We start from the raw sequence: 17,384 nt of genomic DNA, 5'->3' as shown, positions 1-17,384 counted from the left end.
ATAAAATCGATTTTTTTAAAAATAAATAAATAAATAAATTCCCCCCTTAACCGTTTTCCATGAATTCCACCATAATTGGGGTGCGTAACCTCAGTTAAATAGCAAAGAATAGTACGGAGTATTATACTGCCCGAACAAAGAACCTGTTTGATGCAATGATGCCAATGACCATGAAAAAGAAACTAGATCAGAATCCAAATGATATTGGAAGATAAATGATGGATTGCAATTTCATTATTACTTTAATCAAACAATAAGGGGCCTTTCTCCTTGTTAAATGACTATCCAACATTGTGCCTGCTCTAACAAACCAGCAAAACCCCAGACCACTCAATAAGAAAGCCACAATATGCTTGCTTGCGTTGCATTGTTGTTGGATTATTATTCCCAAATCCAACTTTATAATTGGGATCAACCGACAAAATTGGGTAAAAATACTCGGCTTCAGTCAACAGTATGCTTCAAGCTAAAAAATTTCTTCAGCACTAGTCAGAGGGACCAATCATTTTCTCAGGCACGACATGCTGGTAAAACTCTTCCTCTGTAAGAACTCCAAGCTTCAACGCAGCATCCTGCAAGGCAGATTGGTTTGTTATGGTTGCATTTCAACCCAGTTTTATTTTTGAAGGCACAAAATTGCAAAATTCATCTTCTTCATCTAAGAAGATGAATGCTTAATGACCACAGAATATAATTGTTAACTGGACTTCTGCACCTCTTTTTCAAAATTTTTAAGTGTAATCACAATCTTCAGGAAAGATTAACAGAAATACAATCTATCTTGTGATTTTAGATGCATATAATATTAAGGTACAGCCGTCGATTGGTGAATGGCCACAAAAAAGGAGCAATATAAGAAGCTGATCCATAGAAAATTGTTAGTCAAGGAGAACAATTACTACCTTTAATGTAGTTCCCTCTTTGTGTGCTTTTTTGGCAACTGCAGCAGCATTGTCATAACCAATTTTCTGAGACACGAACATAGATGGTCAGTAAAGGAAGCAGAGTATATGAAACCATCAAGAGTAAAGGGGCCAGCAATAACTTACAGGGTTCAAAGCTGTCACAAGCATAAGCGACTGCAAGAATATATGCCAACACATCACGAAAATTAAGAAATATCAGTTAAGCTTGCCATCCAAAGATATTAGATAAGTCATTGAAGAAATTAGTTCAACGTTACTACAGTGCACTTGCCTCATTTAGCAACTTAGAAATTCTCTCCGTATTGGCTTGAATTCCCCTAACACAATTCTTCTCAAAAGAAGCAGATGCATCCGCCAGCAATCTCACTGACTGGAAGCGAAATCAGAAAAAAATAAGGAATACAATCAATACATACTATAATCTTAACAGAGCAGGTGTTTGCACACCTAGTAACAGACAATTGTTGCATATCAAATCAAGAATCAATTAGATAAACATTCAATCTGTTATTGCAGGATTTTAACTGCACAGACCTGAGCGCTTGATGAAAGCTTTGCACATTACTTCAAATTAAAAAAAAAAATAAAAAAAAAATAAATAAAAAAAAAAGGGCATGAATATGACCATAACGGAGTGATAAAACTTACATGTAGAAGAGCGTTTGCAATGAGGGGCTTGAAAACATTTAGCTCAAAGTGACCATTTGAGCCTCCAACAGTTACTGCTACGTGGTTTCCCATTACCTGTGAGTAAGCATCTGGAAGATCAATGACAATGTTGTGACCAACAAAAAGTAAATTTCCCTTGTAAATCAAGGCAATTCTATCCATGAATATGATATGACAACCAAATTGATAGCAAAATACAGGTTAAAATTTTTGCAAATTATGTAAGAAAAGCATGGTATTCCTGTCCTTCAAATAGCTTCAATGAAACACAGTGAACTATGTTATCTTTACCTGAGCACAGACCATAGTTATAGCCTCACACTGTGTAGGATTAACCTTCCCCTGTAATAGATAAAGTAAGATGCTTAGAACTAAATACTATTTTTGGCCTAATAATGAGAATTGATTTACATAAGAATTGAAAGGGGAAGGGGGGGGGGGATATGACATAAAGAAAGATCAATGATAGACAAGGACTTTACAGGCATAATACTGCTCCCTGGTTCATTTTCTGGAAGAATTAATTCACCAAGACCACATCGTGGACCGCTGCATAAACAGCAAACAATTAGAAAACCATAATAATCACGAAAATGAAAATAGCAGGTCCAATTGTTTCAGAAATCATACCTTCCTAGAAATCGTATATCATTAGCGATCTTCATTAGAGAAGCAGCAACAGTGTTGAGAGCACCACTTGTTTCAACAAAAGCATCATGGGCAGCCTAACAAATCATCAAATCAGAGGATTCAATAAATCAATCAAAGCCTTAATCCCATAAGTGCAGAAATCAGAGGATACAAGTAAACAAAAAAATCTCACAGTGAATATACCGAATACAGAACAAACTAAACAAAAAAAAAAGGAAATGAGGCATCAGACACTAACCAATGCTTCAAATTTGTTTTCAGCAGTAACAAACGGTAAGTTGGTCTCTTCAGCAACAGCTTCAGCAATCTTAACATCAAACCTGAAAGATATTTAAAGGAAGATCAATTTATTATATTACACAGATGGAGTGCAAAGTGTATTACCACATAAACCGATATAGCATTTAAACAATCATATGCCACTTATTCTTCCCACAAACACTCTGTATATGTAGCTACACAGATCATTTTTATATCTGTGGGTTTTGTTAAGGAAAAAGAAACTGTCTCAATTATCTATTTCCCTGAGAATCCATTCTTTAAGCACCCCCCCACCTCCCCCCCCCCCCAAAAAAAAAAAAAAAAAAAAGAAACGTCCAACAACTTAATCTGACGGATATAAACCCAACACATTTTTTCAGAAAAAAAAAACATTATCATAAAATGCATACTACCACAAGCATCCACAACAGTCTGTATGATATTCAGCAAACTCTAGTAGGTTGATAATTCTGACATTCTCTGAGGTTGGAAATTAGGCAAGTGAAGGCACTCGGTTCATAAAACACAAAAGGTAGCTGAGAACTTTTTGATACTCTTATGTGATTACTCCAATAATTAAGCACATTGTGATACTATGAGGATCACATACCCTTTCTTTGTGTTTAATCCAGTCCCTACAGCAGTGCCTCCTTGTGCAAGCTGCCAAAAGAGTAAAATTGTAAATAGTGGCAAAGTAACAGAATAAGTTGAAAAAAGGGGGAAAAAAGCTGAGTGTTTCTACCTGATACATATGAGGCAGAGTGCGTAGAACTCTATCGATTCCATACTTGACCTGAAACCACAAGAAAAAGGTAAGAGAACCTGCAGATAAGATATAAACGGGCCAGAATGTCTGCTAAAAACAAATGTTACAATCATTCCATTTATTATATCTCACATGCATTCAATTTACATGTACATTCGCATAGGGGGTAGCTCCATATGATTTAGTTGAATCAACATTCAAGTGTAGCAAGCATCAATTAAGAAGCTATGAAGGACAACCCATATCTAGGTAAGAAGCCTTAGCATAAAGGGGACATTTATTATTTCTTTCTGAATTCACCAAGCATAATTATTAATAGAAAAAGGATTGAATCAAGTTAAATTGAAGTCAACCATTTAAATCCCAAGTGTAATGACAAGTTTACTTGCAAATGATCCAAAGATCACCACGTAAGACATAGGACCAAATAATACTAATCATTAAAAAAGGGGGGGGGGGTAATATGCTGAAGAAGAAGAGGGGGATGGGGGGAGGTAGAGGAGGAGAAAACTTATGAGAATAAGGATATAAAAAGCAAATTACTCACTTGTGTAGAATAGCCACTGAACTCTTGGCCAAGAGTCAAAGGTGTTGCATCTTGAGTATGAGTACGCCCAATCTTAATTATATCTTTAAATTCAACAGACTATAAAAAGCATGAAAAACAAATCAGTAACTAAACCACAAAAAAGAAGAAAATAATGTACACATAGCACCGATAGAGTAATAACCATGCAGAAAGAACTACACAGGGAAAATCTATGGATGTTAGGCTGTTACTCCTGTTAGCTGTTATTTGCATTAGTTTCATCAGCTCTTGCTCAATGCCTTTCTTATTACAAGAATCATTCTAATGTACATAGTCTAAGAATGTTATTTTTGACATACATCTCCTTCAAGCATCATTGTTACATCAATACAGCCATTTGATTATATTATTAGAAATTATGTATAACTCATTACACGTTACAGCTGCAAAAAGTATGATTCAGCGGCTTTCAGCCTTCCAAGGATTCTGTTATTATTATTATCAAAAAACAGTGCAGCCCTAACTTTTCCATTTTCTCACAAACCAAAAGATCAACAAGGCTTTACCAAGAGCTCTTCAAAGTGCAGCAATGCACCAAATAAACAAATAAAGGAAACATGTAAGTTGTACTGCAAGTTGTCTTTGTGTGCTGCTGCAAATTGCCATGTAAGGGGGCGGGGGGGGGGGGGGGGAGGGAGGATAATGGATTTATCATGCATTTCTCAATTAGCTCTGCACAAAATTTTTAAATCAGACTTCAGAATCACTCACTTTAGCATGAAGTGAAGAATGTAAATTCTTCAAGTTTGGCACAAATCGCGAATTTATTTCCATAGCTGCTGCAATGTGCATCACCTGAACAGAAAGTGACAAGGCAACACCAGTGACAAGAAACTAATAATTTGGATGCAGAAACTAATGCATCATCCATCTCAGTCAGAACCGACACCATCTTGAAGTGGGATTTAGCCACACAATCTTGAAGTGGAACTTAGCCATTTAGAAGAACCTTCACATCCTTTAATAGATTTACATTGAGATGCAGATATAATGTCACACCAAACAAGAAGAACTAACACAATGAAAAGCACTTACAGTTGGGAAAGTGTCATTAGAGGACTGTGACCTATTTACATGGTCATTAGGATGCACAAATTTCCCACCACGTGTATGTCCAAGGATTTCAGCTGCCCTGTTCGCAATAACCTGCACATAAGCATACATTATCAACACAAAAAATATAGGTAACACATACATCCCAAAGAAGAAAAGATGAAAGCTTCACAAGTTCATTAAATATCTTGAAGTAGCCTAAGAGCACTAACCTCATTGGCATTCATGTTGCTTTGTGTGCCACTGCCAGTTTGCCACACTACAAGAGGGAAATGATCATTTAATTTTCCCTCAGCCACTTCCTGGGCAGCTTGCATTATTGCATTTCCTATTGTTGGATCAAGGCCATATTGCATATTCACCTGCAGCGATACATCATTAGGAGTAATTAAGCTAAGTCTAGAATGCTAACTAGATTGCCAGTCATGATCTATACAAGCTAAGACATATGATTTTTGAGTTGCCACCATGATACAAATGAAAAAACCCAAACTTTCTTTGAAGAATGTGGAAATCGCCAAGCAATGGAGATTATTTTTTCTGCGTTTTATACAGTCATGAGAAGATCATTCCAAGGGAACCAAGTACAAGATGTTGTATGACATTTTGTGGGAAAAAAAAAATCGAAAGTATATGATACCTTGGCAGCGCATTTCTTTAAGATTCCAAATGCTCGAACAATAGGCTCAGGCATACGTTCACGGTCCCCACCAATTTCAAAGTTCTGTAGTGATCTCTGAGTTTGAGCACCCCACAATCTGGAAAACTCAATCGCAACAACCAAAATGTTGTAAGGCTCCAAAATGATTGATGAATAGTGACCAATTTTCAGAAAGCAATTCAAGCAACAGGAAGTTCATGTAAAAGTATCTTATAAGCTGCTCTAATTCTAGTCTAAACTTCAACAAACTCAGTATATCTAAAAACATCTGAGCTGAAGCAAACCTGTATTTCTTCTCACATCAAAAAACTCTTGAGTACTCGGATTCATTACTTCTCATTTAAAATACGCAAACATCTAACAAGATAACCCAACCCATTTCACTACTCTCATGCTCTTGCACATAGCCCTTTCAAATATAAGAGGTTTATTTACAATCATAACATCATACCCATTATCCAATGTCACCTACAAACCGCTACATATCAGATACACAGAACAATTACACGACCATAAATTCGCCGACCTTGTCACATTTGAATCATTCCACAATTACAACATCATTGCAATAATTCACACACTCCATAACACAATGTAATCAGATAAGGTAAACGGATCACAACACTCGAAAATTTACCATTCTTCCTCTCACCCAACTTGCTTAAATCTTGTACGAAAATAATACAGCTTAGCAACAAATCAGCACGAAAATAATTCATTCTTATAAAAACATACACTCCCAATTCTTCTCACTATTAAAAAACAAGATCTATCACCCCAAAAAAAAAATGACACCCCAATTTCATAAACATTTCCACAACTTAGCAACAAATATTAAATCATAGAAATTCAAAAACAACAAAAAACATCATACGATCAAACAAATAATAAAAAAAAAACAACGACAAAACTAAATCATACAAGTAAGTAACAAATGATTGAAAAGGGAGGAAAGAGAGAAAAACAAACTAACTTATCAGAGGGAACATTGATAGGCCCAAAAGTGTCACGCTCTTCACGAAACGAAGACGAGTAAAATCTCAGCCATGTTGAACGCAGCGCCGTCGCAGCCGCCGCCGTTGACGGCGTTGATCCGGTAAAAAGCCGGCGACTAGCTAGATACATCGAGTGTTCAAAGGTAGAGGGAAAATTAGAGAGAGAAACAAAATAACTAGAAGACCAATTAGAAAAATGATTGCAATTTTTTAATTTTGTTTTTGTATATTTAAAATTGTTTGGAGAAGTGGGCCTAGAATAGAAGGAAATTTGTTTTGAGGTTATTGGGGTTATGGACTAATGTTGGCCCAAGTCCATCCATGGGTACCATAATATACTACCTCCGGATTCAAGTTACTTGCAACAATTTTATAAAACGGATGGTTCACATTATTTGCAACAAATTTTTTTCTTTCCTTATCTAGTAAGTTTTTGCCTGCGAAATGACTATTATACCCTTACTACTCTTTTTTATAGAACCTTATTACTACTCCTAATCTAATTTCATTATGTTTAACATCAGATTACTTATCCTAACCATTCCCGCCAAAATTACCCCTAACCTTTTAAATCCCCCCATCTCCCAACCACCTTCATTGAATGCATTTGCATTCAATTCATGTTGAAGATGGTTGAGTGCATTCAATTCTGGAAATTTTTCCAGAAAACCCACCCCCCAAACCCTAGTTCTTCATATACCCCAACTTCTTTCTCTCTCCAAAACGCGCTCTTTCTCTCTCTTCAACTTCTGGGTTCTCTCCTTTCTCTCTCTTCATTTTATGGGTTTTCTCCTCTGTTTGATTGTTCCTCTCTCTCACCATGGCTTCTTCTGACGAAGAAAATCCAGATCTCCAGTGCTACGAGTCCCTTCCTTCTACTACAAAACTCTCTTCGCCTCGTCCATCTTTTACGAGGTACAAACCTCGCCGTGGTTCTGGTATCATGAAACTAGTGCGCTGTGCTTCCATTATAGCGAGGAAGAGGATCTGTGGGGCTAAACTCACGGAGTATATCTTCAATGACGAGGAGGAGAAACCTTCAAGGGCCCCTGGATCTAAGAACGACGATCCACCAACTCCCGCCGTAGATCTGGTCCAGAAACCTGCTGCTGAGGATGGCTCAGATGCTGTGGTGGCTGCTGAACCTTCTTGAGAGGTCGCAGATGCTGGATCTGAGACTGCAGACTCCAGCTTTGTTGAGCCCACTGTTGGGGAAGTGCTCCAGCCACCTGAGTCCCATCCTATGATGGCTGGGAGTGCTGCTGGGCCAAGTTCTGGTAGGAAGCGCGTCAGATTTGGCCTCCCTGAAGGTCTTGAGCCAGATGATGTGTACATGGCTTATCTTCAGATCTACTACCCCCAGTACTACATTCCCCCAAACTAATTGAGCAGCGTAAATTCTTAACCCTAACTATTTTTTGGTTGAATTTTGGTTAATTGTGGTTTGGATTGTTGTTTGGCTTGAAAACCCTAACTGTTGCATGTTGATGGTGTTGTATATTGGCTTTGTACCATTTTACTGTCGATTTTGTTGTTGATGGTTAATGCTATGAGTTAGAAGTTGATGATTGATGTTCTAATTTAGTTGTTGATGGTTGAGTCCCTTGTGGTTATCTGTTTTGGCCTTGTAATTATGCTTTTCTGAGTGATTCTACACTGATTATGCACAGGTTATGCTTAATTGATTATGGTTACCATTTTTTAGCTATCTGGGTTACAAGTTGTTGTTGTTGGAAAGTCTTTCTTAATTGAGTCCCATGCAGTTAACTGACTATGTACTTATCTCCCTGTATTTGGCTTCTTGTTGGGTTCATTTGAGCCAAATTGTGGTTGTGTTGGTGCTGATCAGCCACCTTAGATGGCCTATTGGTTGTTCTGTTGTGATGCCTTGAGTCCCCTGTTCTTGTTATGGTGTTATGCATTGAGTCCCTTGCCCCTAATTGCATCTAAGTGTGTAATATCCAAATGATGAAGGGACTCATCTGATAGCTATTTGAGTAGGTTGGATGCTTTGGTTACCTCTAATTGGGTTTCCATTGAGGTACCATAACTAATTGATGCTTTGACTGAAAATAAAGCCCTTTCTGATGGAGTTTGTGTACAAAAGTGTTGGTTTTTTCATTAATTTCAAAAGGGTGTCATTTTTACAAAACACTACTTAACTTGTATACATGACTGCCTAAGAATGTGACCTAAGTATTTACCAAAATACACCTAACCAGTATATAAACAAAGCAAAAGATAAGTTTAGGTTTTACTGGTTATGTGTGGAAGTCAATGAGTTCCCCAAAAGCTCCCTTGCATCTTTGTTGTATTCAATCTACATCCACTTCCATATGTGCTTCATCTTGACCAGTTGTTGGGACTGATATTGTGTTCAGATACTTCACCACATTTGCAATGAGTTCCCTGTCAACTTCTAGTAAACCTGGAAGTATGCCTAGTCTGTCCAGTCTTCTCTTCTTCATGTGTGGTGGTGTGTAGTTGTTCCCACCCTGCCTTGCTAGTACTTCAACCATATGCATGATTGAAGTGTGATCCATGTGCACTTGTTTAGAGTAGGATCAAATTCTGCAAATGCTATGTCCACTTCCTTGATAAGATCATCTAAATTCTTAGGAAATGATTGGTATTGCAGTGATTGAATGACATTGAAGAGTCCTAAATGTAAAACATTCATGTGCAGCTATAATGTAAAACAAGCGACTATGCTGGTTGAAAAATAAACTGTATGTTGAAACTATTGGCTTGTGTGGCTACTTGGAATTCTGGATCTTGTGGAACCTGATGTGGTCTAGCATTATCCCACTGGATGGTAATATCCTTGGGCAAGTGTGAAGGCCATTGCTCATGTAGTGTAGGCAAGACATGGTTCAACAACATGTCCCTAATTGCTTCCTTATTTATACTATGCACAGCCTTTGCCTCTAATGTGTCCTTTTCTCTGTTTTTGCTGTTTTTCTCTGCCAACTCATACTTGAAAAACAGAAACAACCCATACTTCCCATCATGCACCAGATTTTTGTTTTCATCATACACTGGCTTTCCTATCATGCCCATAAACATGGCCTTGATCTTGAACCTCCTTGACTGTTGTGCTCTGTATAGGTCTTCCTCCTCAGGAAGAAGATAGAATGTCCTTGTTTCTGGGTTTATGTAAAACCACTTCTCATCAATGTGTATTACTTGTTGCATATCAATGAAGGTGGGGTCCCCTTCAGCTGGAATGGAATTGATATGACTAAGAAAACTCACTTCATTCTTGCTATCTTATGGTTATATGTTAGTGCTGGGTGATTTATGCTTGTGTGTGTTCTTAGTCTACCCTTTGTCCTTAACCTATGCAATGCTGACTTAGAAATATGAAGGGCTACAGCATAACCCCTCTCTGTGGTTCTCTTGTACAAAGGGACTGATGTGAAAAATTCATCAGTGTACTCTTTAGGTTTTGGACCAATTTTGCCTAATTTTTTTGTCCTTACATCCAACAACTCCCTCTTCTATGTGATTTTTAATTACCCGAAACCATCTTGTTGTTGTTGACCTGCTAACATGATGTTTTCTGGGCAAGTTGGATAAAAATCCTCTTGGTAATGAGTCCCCCTCCATGTTAAGCAAGATCTTATCAACAAGTTGCCTTTTTTCTTTTATTGTCATTTCCCTATGTTTCTACCATAGTTATGTGCTTGAGCATTATGTTCAGCATCATCATCAGCATCATAACCATCATCTGCATCTGAATTGTTGGCTTCTTGTTGTTCCATGTCTAGTTCATGATGAATTGGATCTTGGTATTCCATTTGTGCTTCTTCTATGGAGTGCTGACATGCTGCCATTGCTTGTTCCTTATCATAAAGCTAGTGTAAACCAAAAAAGAGTTCTTCAAAGAGCTTTGCCAAGAGTCCCTTGCCTTTTGTTTTTTTTTTGTTTTTTTTTTCAAGATGGTTAATGGTGATGAAGTGACGGCTAGAGTTTTTTGACGGTCTTCAACGGAGCCCAAATTCAGTACATATGGATGCTGCTTTTGATTAACACAACAATTAGAATTTAGGCTAATTATGCACTAACTGTAGGTTGATGTAATTTGTAGGCTGCCTTGTTTTGTAAAGCTTAACCGGTTCTCTTTTGTTTAAACAATACTTATGGTATCCCCCCCTCCCTAATCCCTATTGAAACAGGAAGTAACATTATGATGGCAGATTTGGAGAGTCCCCTTTTTATAAGGGGGCTTTTGATTTGAATTTGATGAATAGTAAAAATTGGGGGAATTTGGTACTATGTTTGAATTTTCAGTGAAAAAAAAGGAGGGAACAAGTTGAGTACCAAAATTCACCCCTCCTTTTAACAAAACAGGAACTTTTGGGTGGGAAAAAACCCACCCAACCCAAAAGGGCCCCACCATTTAAAAAATCAGCAAATTTTGAGTGGGAAATAACCCACTCAAAAAATATTCCCACTTGTTTTACTTTTCATAAAGTTGAGACTACAACATTTCCCTCCATTTTAACTCACCTAATTACTTACCCTTACCTTTCATTAAACCCCCTTAAAAGTTTTGCCTAGAAGTCCGCAAAACTCCTCATTGTTGCAAGTAACTTGAACCGGAGGTAGTATATATATATATATATATATATATATATATATATATATATATATATATATATATAATAATAATAATAATAATAATAATAATAATAATAATAATAATAATAATAATAATAATAAAGGGCTTGTTCGGTATTACGGTTAGTTTTCAATTTTGGTTTTTTAGATTTTAGAAGTTGTATAGTATGGCTTGTATAATGAGCTTAAATTAGTCTGCTTGAGCTAATCGTGTTAGTTTTTGAATACTAACAATTGAAAACTGAAAACTGATTTTCTTGTTTTCATGTTTTTGTTTTGAAAAAACTTAAAATCAGAGGAAAAAAGAGCCCTAAATTAATAAAGAGAAAGAGTGAAAGGAAGAAATGTGATGAGTATCAATCTACTGAAAGTCGATTCCAATATATATGGAAAAGGGTACAACACAAACAAAATTAAACCAAGAAGTAAAAAAATAAATATGACTTTTGTATGAGGTTCTAAAAGTCTATTAAAATTAAATTTTAGTTAAATTAATACATTTAATTGACTCGTGTATGTGGCTCAAAAGGTCTACTAAAACTAAAATTACTTTGCATTGGTTAAATATCTGAATTGGCATCAAACTAGGTTTTGTAAACAATCCATTACTCACTCCAATTCCTACTTTTTATTTTTCTAATTCATTTTCTTTTTGCAGTTTTCAATACACATGTTTGAATATAGATATTTTTAACTATGCATTATAAAAAAAGAGAAGGTATTGTGTGCGGACTACAATACACATAATTACGTGCGGCAGGCTTGGCTGATATGTTTCATTTGTTGGCTAATATGTTTCATTTGTTGGCTGATATGTTTTTTGTGTTGGCTGATATATATTCTTTTTGTTGGCTGATTTTTTTTTTGTTAATGTTTGATATGTTCCTTTTGTTGGCTGCTATCAGACATCAGTTGACAGATATGTTTCTTTAATTGGTTGATATCTTTATTTTGTTGGCTGATATGTATATTTTGTTGGCTTATATATGTTTCATTTTGTTGGCTGATATATGTTTATTTTGTTGGTTATCATGTTGCTTTTGTTTGCTGATTTCATCCTTTTGTTGGCTGATATGTTCCTTCTGTTGGCTGATATTTATCTTTTGTTGGCTAATATGTTCCTTTTGTTGGCTGATATGTTTCATTTGTTCGCTGATATGTTCCTTTTGTTGGCTGGTACGTTTTGTTTAATGTAGGTCCCTAATGTTGACTATATCAGACATCAATTGGCTGATATGTTCCTTTTATTAGCTGGTATTTGTATTTTGTTGGCTGATTCACGTAATTAACCATTTATCCAACAAAAAATCAGATATATAATTATACAAGACCAAAAAGTTTAGCAATTTCACCAAACATCAAATTAATAGCGTCACTCACCATGTCCATAATTCCTTTCTATCTCCTAAAACCTCCAAAATCAAAATTCATCCTCCATAATTCAACTCTCTTATCCTCTAAACTTCATTCTTATTCTTCTCTTTCATCCTATAATATTAATTTCTTATCTACTAATACCAAATTGAGAGCATCTTTAAGAATAATTTCGCAATTGAATTTGAGTTACCCAATCATTTCAGCCCCATTCTCACCAGCAACCACCACCGTCAATCGCACCGCAATCACCAACTCCTCCACCTTGCAGCAACCGCCCAGTCATCGTTATGTCGTCGTCATCATCGTTATCATCCAAATTATGATGGGTTTTGAGCGTCATCGTCGTAATCCATCATCGGAGTCAGAGTTGTTGGTTGATGCTTTAGCAGCTGTATCATGGATGATATGTATCTCGTCGCACGAAATATTGGGTGTGGACTGCCCGTACCCAATAGCTTATGTAAAAAATGATAAGAATATATATATTTTGAAACCACACAATAAACATTACAAGAAAAATAACTTTTCGTAGCAATTATTTTAACATTTTGTATCCATTGTAATTGCTACAAAAAAAAAAAAATCCCAACAAATGGTTATTCGATACAATATCCGCCATTACCATAGCCTTTAGTAGTGTTTTTCGCTTTTGCTGGGGTTGTCCTACATGTGATGTATACAAGATTCGAACATGCAACCTCAATCTCTAATATTAAATGTTTATCCAATAAGCTATGATATATTTTATGTTCTTTTTGTCAAACAAAATTTTAAAATCCAATGTAAAAAAGGGTTTTCATATCAATTTTTGGGTTTTAGTGGCGATTGTAAATGATACGTTTTTTCATAATTTTATAAATGTGAAGAAAAAAGGTGAATAAATATTGTTATGTTTTTCGTATCGATTTCATATGGGTTTTTTATGTCGATTGTATAATGATACAGATTCCTCTACTATTTCACAAACATATATGTATATTGTAGCGAATGTACAATCGCTACGGAAAGACAATTTTTTTGTAGTGAAGACAAATCTGCTAAAACCCCGCACAAAGATGTTTTTTCTTATATTCATGAATAAAAAATTGTTCATAAATTTAAGTTTCACTCACTCCAACTTGAAGATTCCATGTAGCATTCCAAAAATAAACGGGGAGATCGAGTACAAAACAAAATCTATATCAAATTATCAATCAATAACTTGGTACGTATTTTTTGACACAAAAGATTCTTAACCAGTTTAATTTGATAATTTGCACAACATTGGTATACAAAAAACATATACAATCGTGGTAATTTAATTAACCTTGAGCGTAGCACCTACATATATAGATTTTCTTATGTTTTTGTCATTTTATGTTTTCACTTAACAGAACAATTATCTAAGTGACTAACACTTCATTCACATTATTTAGTTGCATGCCTATATATTTCTCTTCGTTGTCTTCATGCTCATGTAGAATTAAGGAGGGCTAAAAGCATGTGCTTGACACTTGAGGGCTAAATTAGTATTTTTAAAAGAAATTATTGTGAATTAAATTTAAGTAATAAGATGAAAAAATTACAACAAAAATGATGGTAAATATATTATAGTATTGGTTTGGGTATTCAAATTGTTTTAAAAACTACTCTAGCTAATAAGGATGATCTATTTAATTCTTTGGGAAAATTTCATTTACAATTTGCAGTCACCCTTATACTATATTGATCATATAGATAATTCATATCGTGCAAATACACATCGAAACAAAAATAACAAGATTACACATGATAATTTTTTTTTTTTTAAAATATAAGAATTGTACCTTGATTTAAATTTAAAAACAATAACTAGAAATCAATATAAAACGAATGGAGTACTAGTTCACCCTTCCTTGATATAGTTGCGCTCCACTTTGTTTTACCTTGACTTGTACTCTTATTTTATTATTATTATTATCATCATTATTATTATTATTATTTAAATAGAGCAACATAACGAACAAAATTGACAGAAATCAAATAAAAAAAAAAAAAAAAAAAAATTATATCGCTTTGACTAGTTTAGTTACTCCACACACTTTTTCTTATATATTTATTTTACAATTGTATATGAAACATAGGCAGGTAGCGTATCATATTCATACAACATCATATCTCAGTTCACCAATTGAATGTCATTATTTTTTCAAATCCAAAAAATAAATATTAAATAAAGAAGATAAACAAAGACGTGCACCACACAGGCACATACTACGTAGTACATAATTTCGTTCTTAATTAATGGTAGCATTTTTTTGTAACCATTAAAAAAAAACTTAAAAATATAATTATGATTTAATTCAAGCATAAACTTGAGGGTTGGCAATGAGATGGTCTTCAATAGCCTTAAACATCATTTGAATTCCTTGTTTAGCACTTTGAATTTCCTCTTCATCCATAACATTGTCTCCCTTCATATGGTAGTGTGCTACCATCTTGTAGTGTGTTCCGGTGCCTGAAGCCTCGTATTTGTTCTCATACACGGCACATTCCAACGTATCGGGAAATATATCTCCTTCAATGCTTGTATACTTGAGGTACAAGTTATTACAATCGATTTCGTCCACTCTAGTTTTCACATATCTGTATGGAGCCTCTGCATACATAATTGATCATCATAAATTTTGTCAAGATTATTATGTTTGATGATAAAATGATAACCATAATTATAATCTCATGATCCTTTAATCTAAACATATATATTATTTTTATCCATTTCACAATGACCCTTATTTATATGGTTATTGTAGATAGACATTATCGCGTAAGGAGCAACTAAGATGATCATTATGGAGTTACAATTTTGTTTAATTTAATGTTGTTAATTAGATTTGAATCGAAGTAAGTTGATGACCCGGTTTGTAAGAAAATTGTAAATATTTTGAAATGATAATTATCTAAAAATTTATATTTAAAAATAAAATTTTAATAAGAAATTTAAGTTTTGGTTGGAAAAATAATTATATACGAAATACCATACAATCTAAGCTAGGTGATGAAGTTGTGAAGATCTAAAACATGACATATATTTCCTACACTCTCCTTATGTTTGCCGTTTTGCCCCATAAAAGTATGTTAATTATATTTAGTTTTTATTTTTTTTAATAAAACTATATTAAGTTTTAATTTGGTTGAGTTGAATTTTTAAAAGAGAATTCATTATGGAATTAAAAACATCATATTTGACTAAGTGAGACAGAGAGTAAAGTAGTGATTTCTTATGACCATTTATGACATGACGAACTCAAAATGGACAACTAAGGAAGAAAAATGGAGCAAATAAGATGGGACAGTAATAAGAATCAAGAAGGGAAGGGGAAAATTAGTTGTAAGATAAGATAAACTAACCATCGGGGAAGTTGATATTTTTGACGCAACCAACAGTAGTAGAGTCGCCTTCAACAAACTCGACAGATTTAACAAAGTGAGGCACAACCTTTGGCAAGAAGTTGTGGCTGTCAATGGACAAAGCATTGAACAACCGGCTCGGGGCGACAACGCTATCGAAGTCGGCCAACGTGCAAGTTATGACACCCATGATTATAGTGTACGTTTTTCTAAGATCGAAAATAAACTAGCTAGTGAATTTCAGATGATGAGAGAAAAATGGATGATGCAAAATAGTGAGAATTTGTTTTGGTATTTATAATGGTTGAGAGACTAAGTAAAAGAAAATTTAGTTGGTAAGAAAGCAAAAGAAGTTGCCTATTTATTTCCTAAGTTTTTTCAAAGTCTTTATTGTTAGTCTTGATTTGTTAGAGCAGCCCTTTGTAGAATACATGATGATGGAATTCTAAAAGAAGCAAAGATTAGGCGAAGTTAATTTAGAAGAGTTGGTGAGAGCACAAGTGTGTATGTGTTGTAAGAATTCCACATAAAGATAGATGGTTGACTGTGTATTATTTTGGAAAATTTGCCATTATATGACTAAATAATGCACGTTTTTAATTTTAACTAATTTATTTCAAAAAATTATTATTATTATTATTTTTTTTTTTGGTTTTCTCTAAAAACAAGGGAGCCCAGTTAATCTTCCAGATTAACAAAAATCATTTATCTAGTTACATTTCTATAAATAAATCAACAAAATATCTCAGTCAGCATGACATTTTCATAAATAAATCAACATTTGCGAGACCCGCATTTAATAAAAGCTGCTGATTTATTTACAGAAATGTCACTAGATCAGATAAACACTTTTTTGTTTATCGTGAACATTAAGTTGTATTTTCTCGAAAAGTACAGCAGTGTAACTTTAGGAATTAGGATACACATTGATATTTAGGTTTAATGTTCTCATTTTTTTTATTACTTGCAAACATGAGTCTTTTGTACATAAATTCTGTCCGGTAATTGATGTGTCTATTTTATATAGTGTTTTACTCCCGTCCCTTGGTCATAATTATGAGTATTTTTGACTATTCGAAGTTATTACTAATATGCTTTTTCCAATTTTTTCGTAGATTTAGTATTATTTTATAGGAAATTGTGGATTTTGAGTCATTTCCCGAGATTACTTAGCCACTATGACCATTGGACAAGAAGCGCCACGTATGACCAGTGTCCAAAGCCCATTACCAAGCTAGGAGTTACGAGCCCGGTGATTAAGGGCTCGACGAAGAAGGAGAACCCGAGATTTGTGACCATCTTTAGCAAGTTGGGTTAGCCTTAATAGCATTGGACCGACATTCTAACTCCAAGGGAGGAGTTGAGATTGGGCCTAGGAGCATCGCAAGCCCAATACGAAAAGAGGAGGCAAGGAAGCCCAAGCCGAAGCCCGGACTCCTGCTCG

General features: G+C 34.9%; 2 protein-coding genes across 2 annotated transcripts; both read right to left on the bottom strand.

The window, feature by feature from the left end:
- Positions 1–183: 183 nt before the first annotated feature.
- LOC110689783 (fumarate hydratase 1, mitochondrial-like) lies at positions 184–6,784 on the bottom strand. The gene is made up of 17 exons (XM_021866588.1): positions 6,550–6,784; positions 5,556–5,673; positions 5,128–5,277; positions 4,898–5,008; positions 4,574–4,657; positions 3,821–3,919; positions 3,250–3,300; positions 3,118–3,167; positions 2,485–2,566; positions 2,226–2,320; positions 2,078–2,144; positions 1,887–1,937; positions 1,575–1,670; positions 1,198–1,296; positions 1,050–1,079; positions 903–968; positions 184–572 (listed from the first exon to the last, which is right to left on the bottom strand). Exons 1-17 carry the CDS (start codon positions 6,699–6,701, stop codon positions 486–488), a joined length of 1,488 nt encoding a protein of 495 aa, XP_021722280.1. The 5' UTR covers positions 6,702–6,784; the 3' UTR covers positions 184–485.
- A 7,924-nt stretch (positions 6,785–14,708) lies between these two features.
- On the bottom strand, positions 14,709–16,228 carry LOC110689782 (major allergen Pru ar 1-like). The gene is made up of 2 exons (XM_021866587.1): positions 15,941–16,228; positions 14,709–15,188 (listed from the first exon to the last, which is right to left on the bottom strand). Exons 1-2 carry the CDS (start codon positions 16,128–16,130, stop codon positions 14,893–14,895), a joined length of 486 nt encoding a protein of 161 aa, XP_021722279.1. The 5' UTR covers positions 16,131–16,228; the 3' UTR covers positions 14,709–14,892.
- Between the last annotated feature and the right edge of the window lie 1,156 nt (positions 16,229–17,384).

Source organism: Chenopodium quinoa, unplaced genomic scaffold, assembly GCF_001683475.1.
Source record: "Chenopodium quinoa cultivar QQ74 unplaced genomic scaffold, ASM168347v1, whole genome shotgun sequence".
NCBI classification, from domain to species: Eukaryota; Viridiplantae; Streptophyta; class Magnoliopsida; order Caryophyllales; family Amaranthaceae; genus Chenopodium; species Chenopodium quinoa.
Note: the sequence above shows the minus strand (reverse complement) of the source record. Positions and strands in the feature narration are given on the sequence as shown.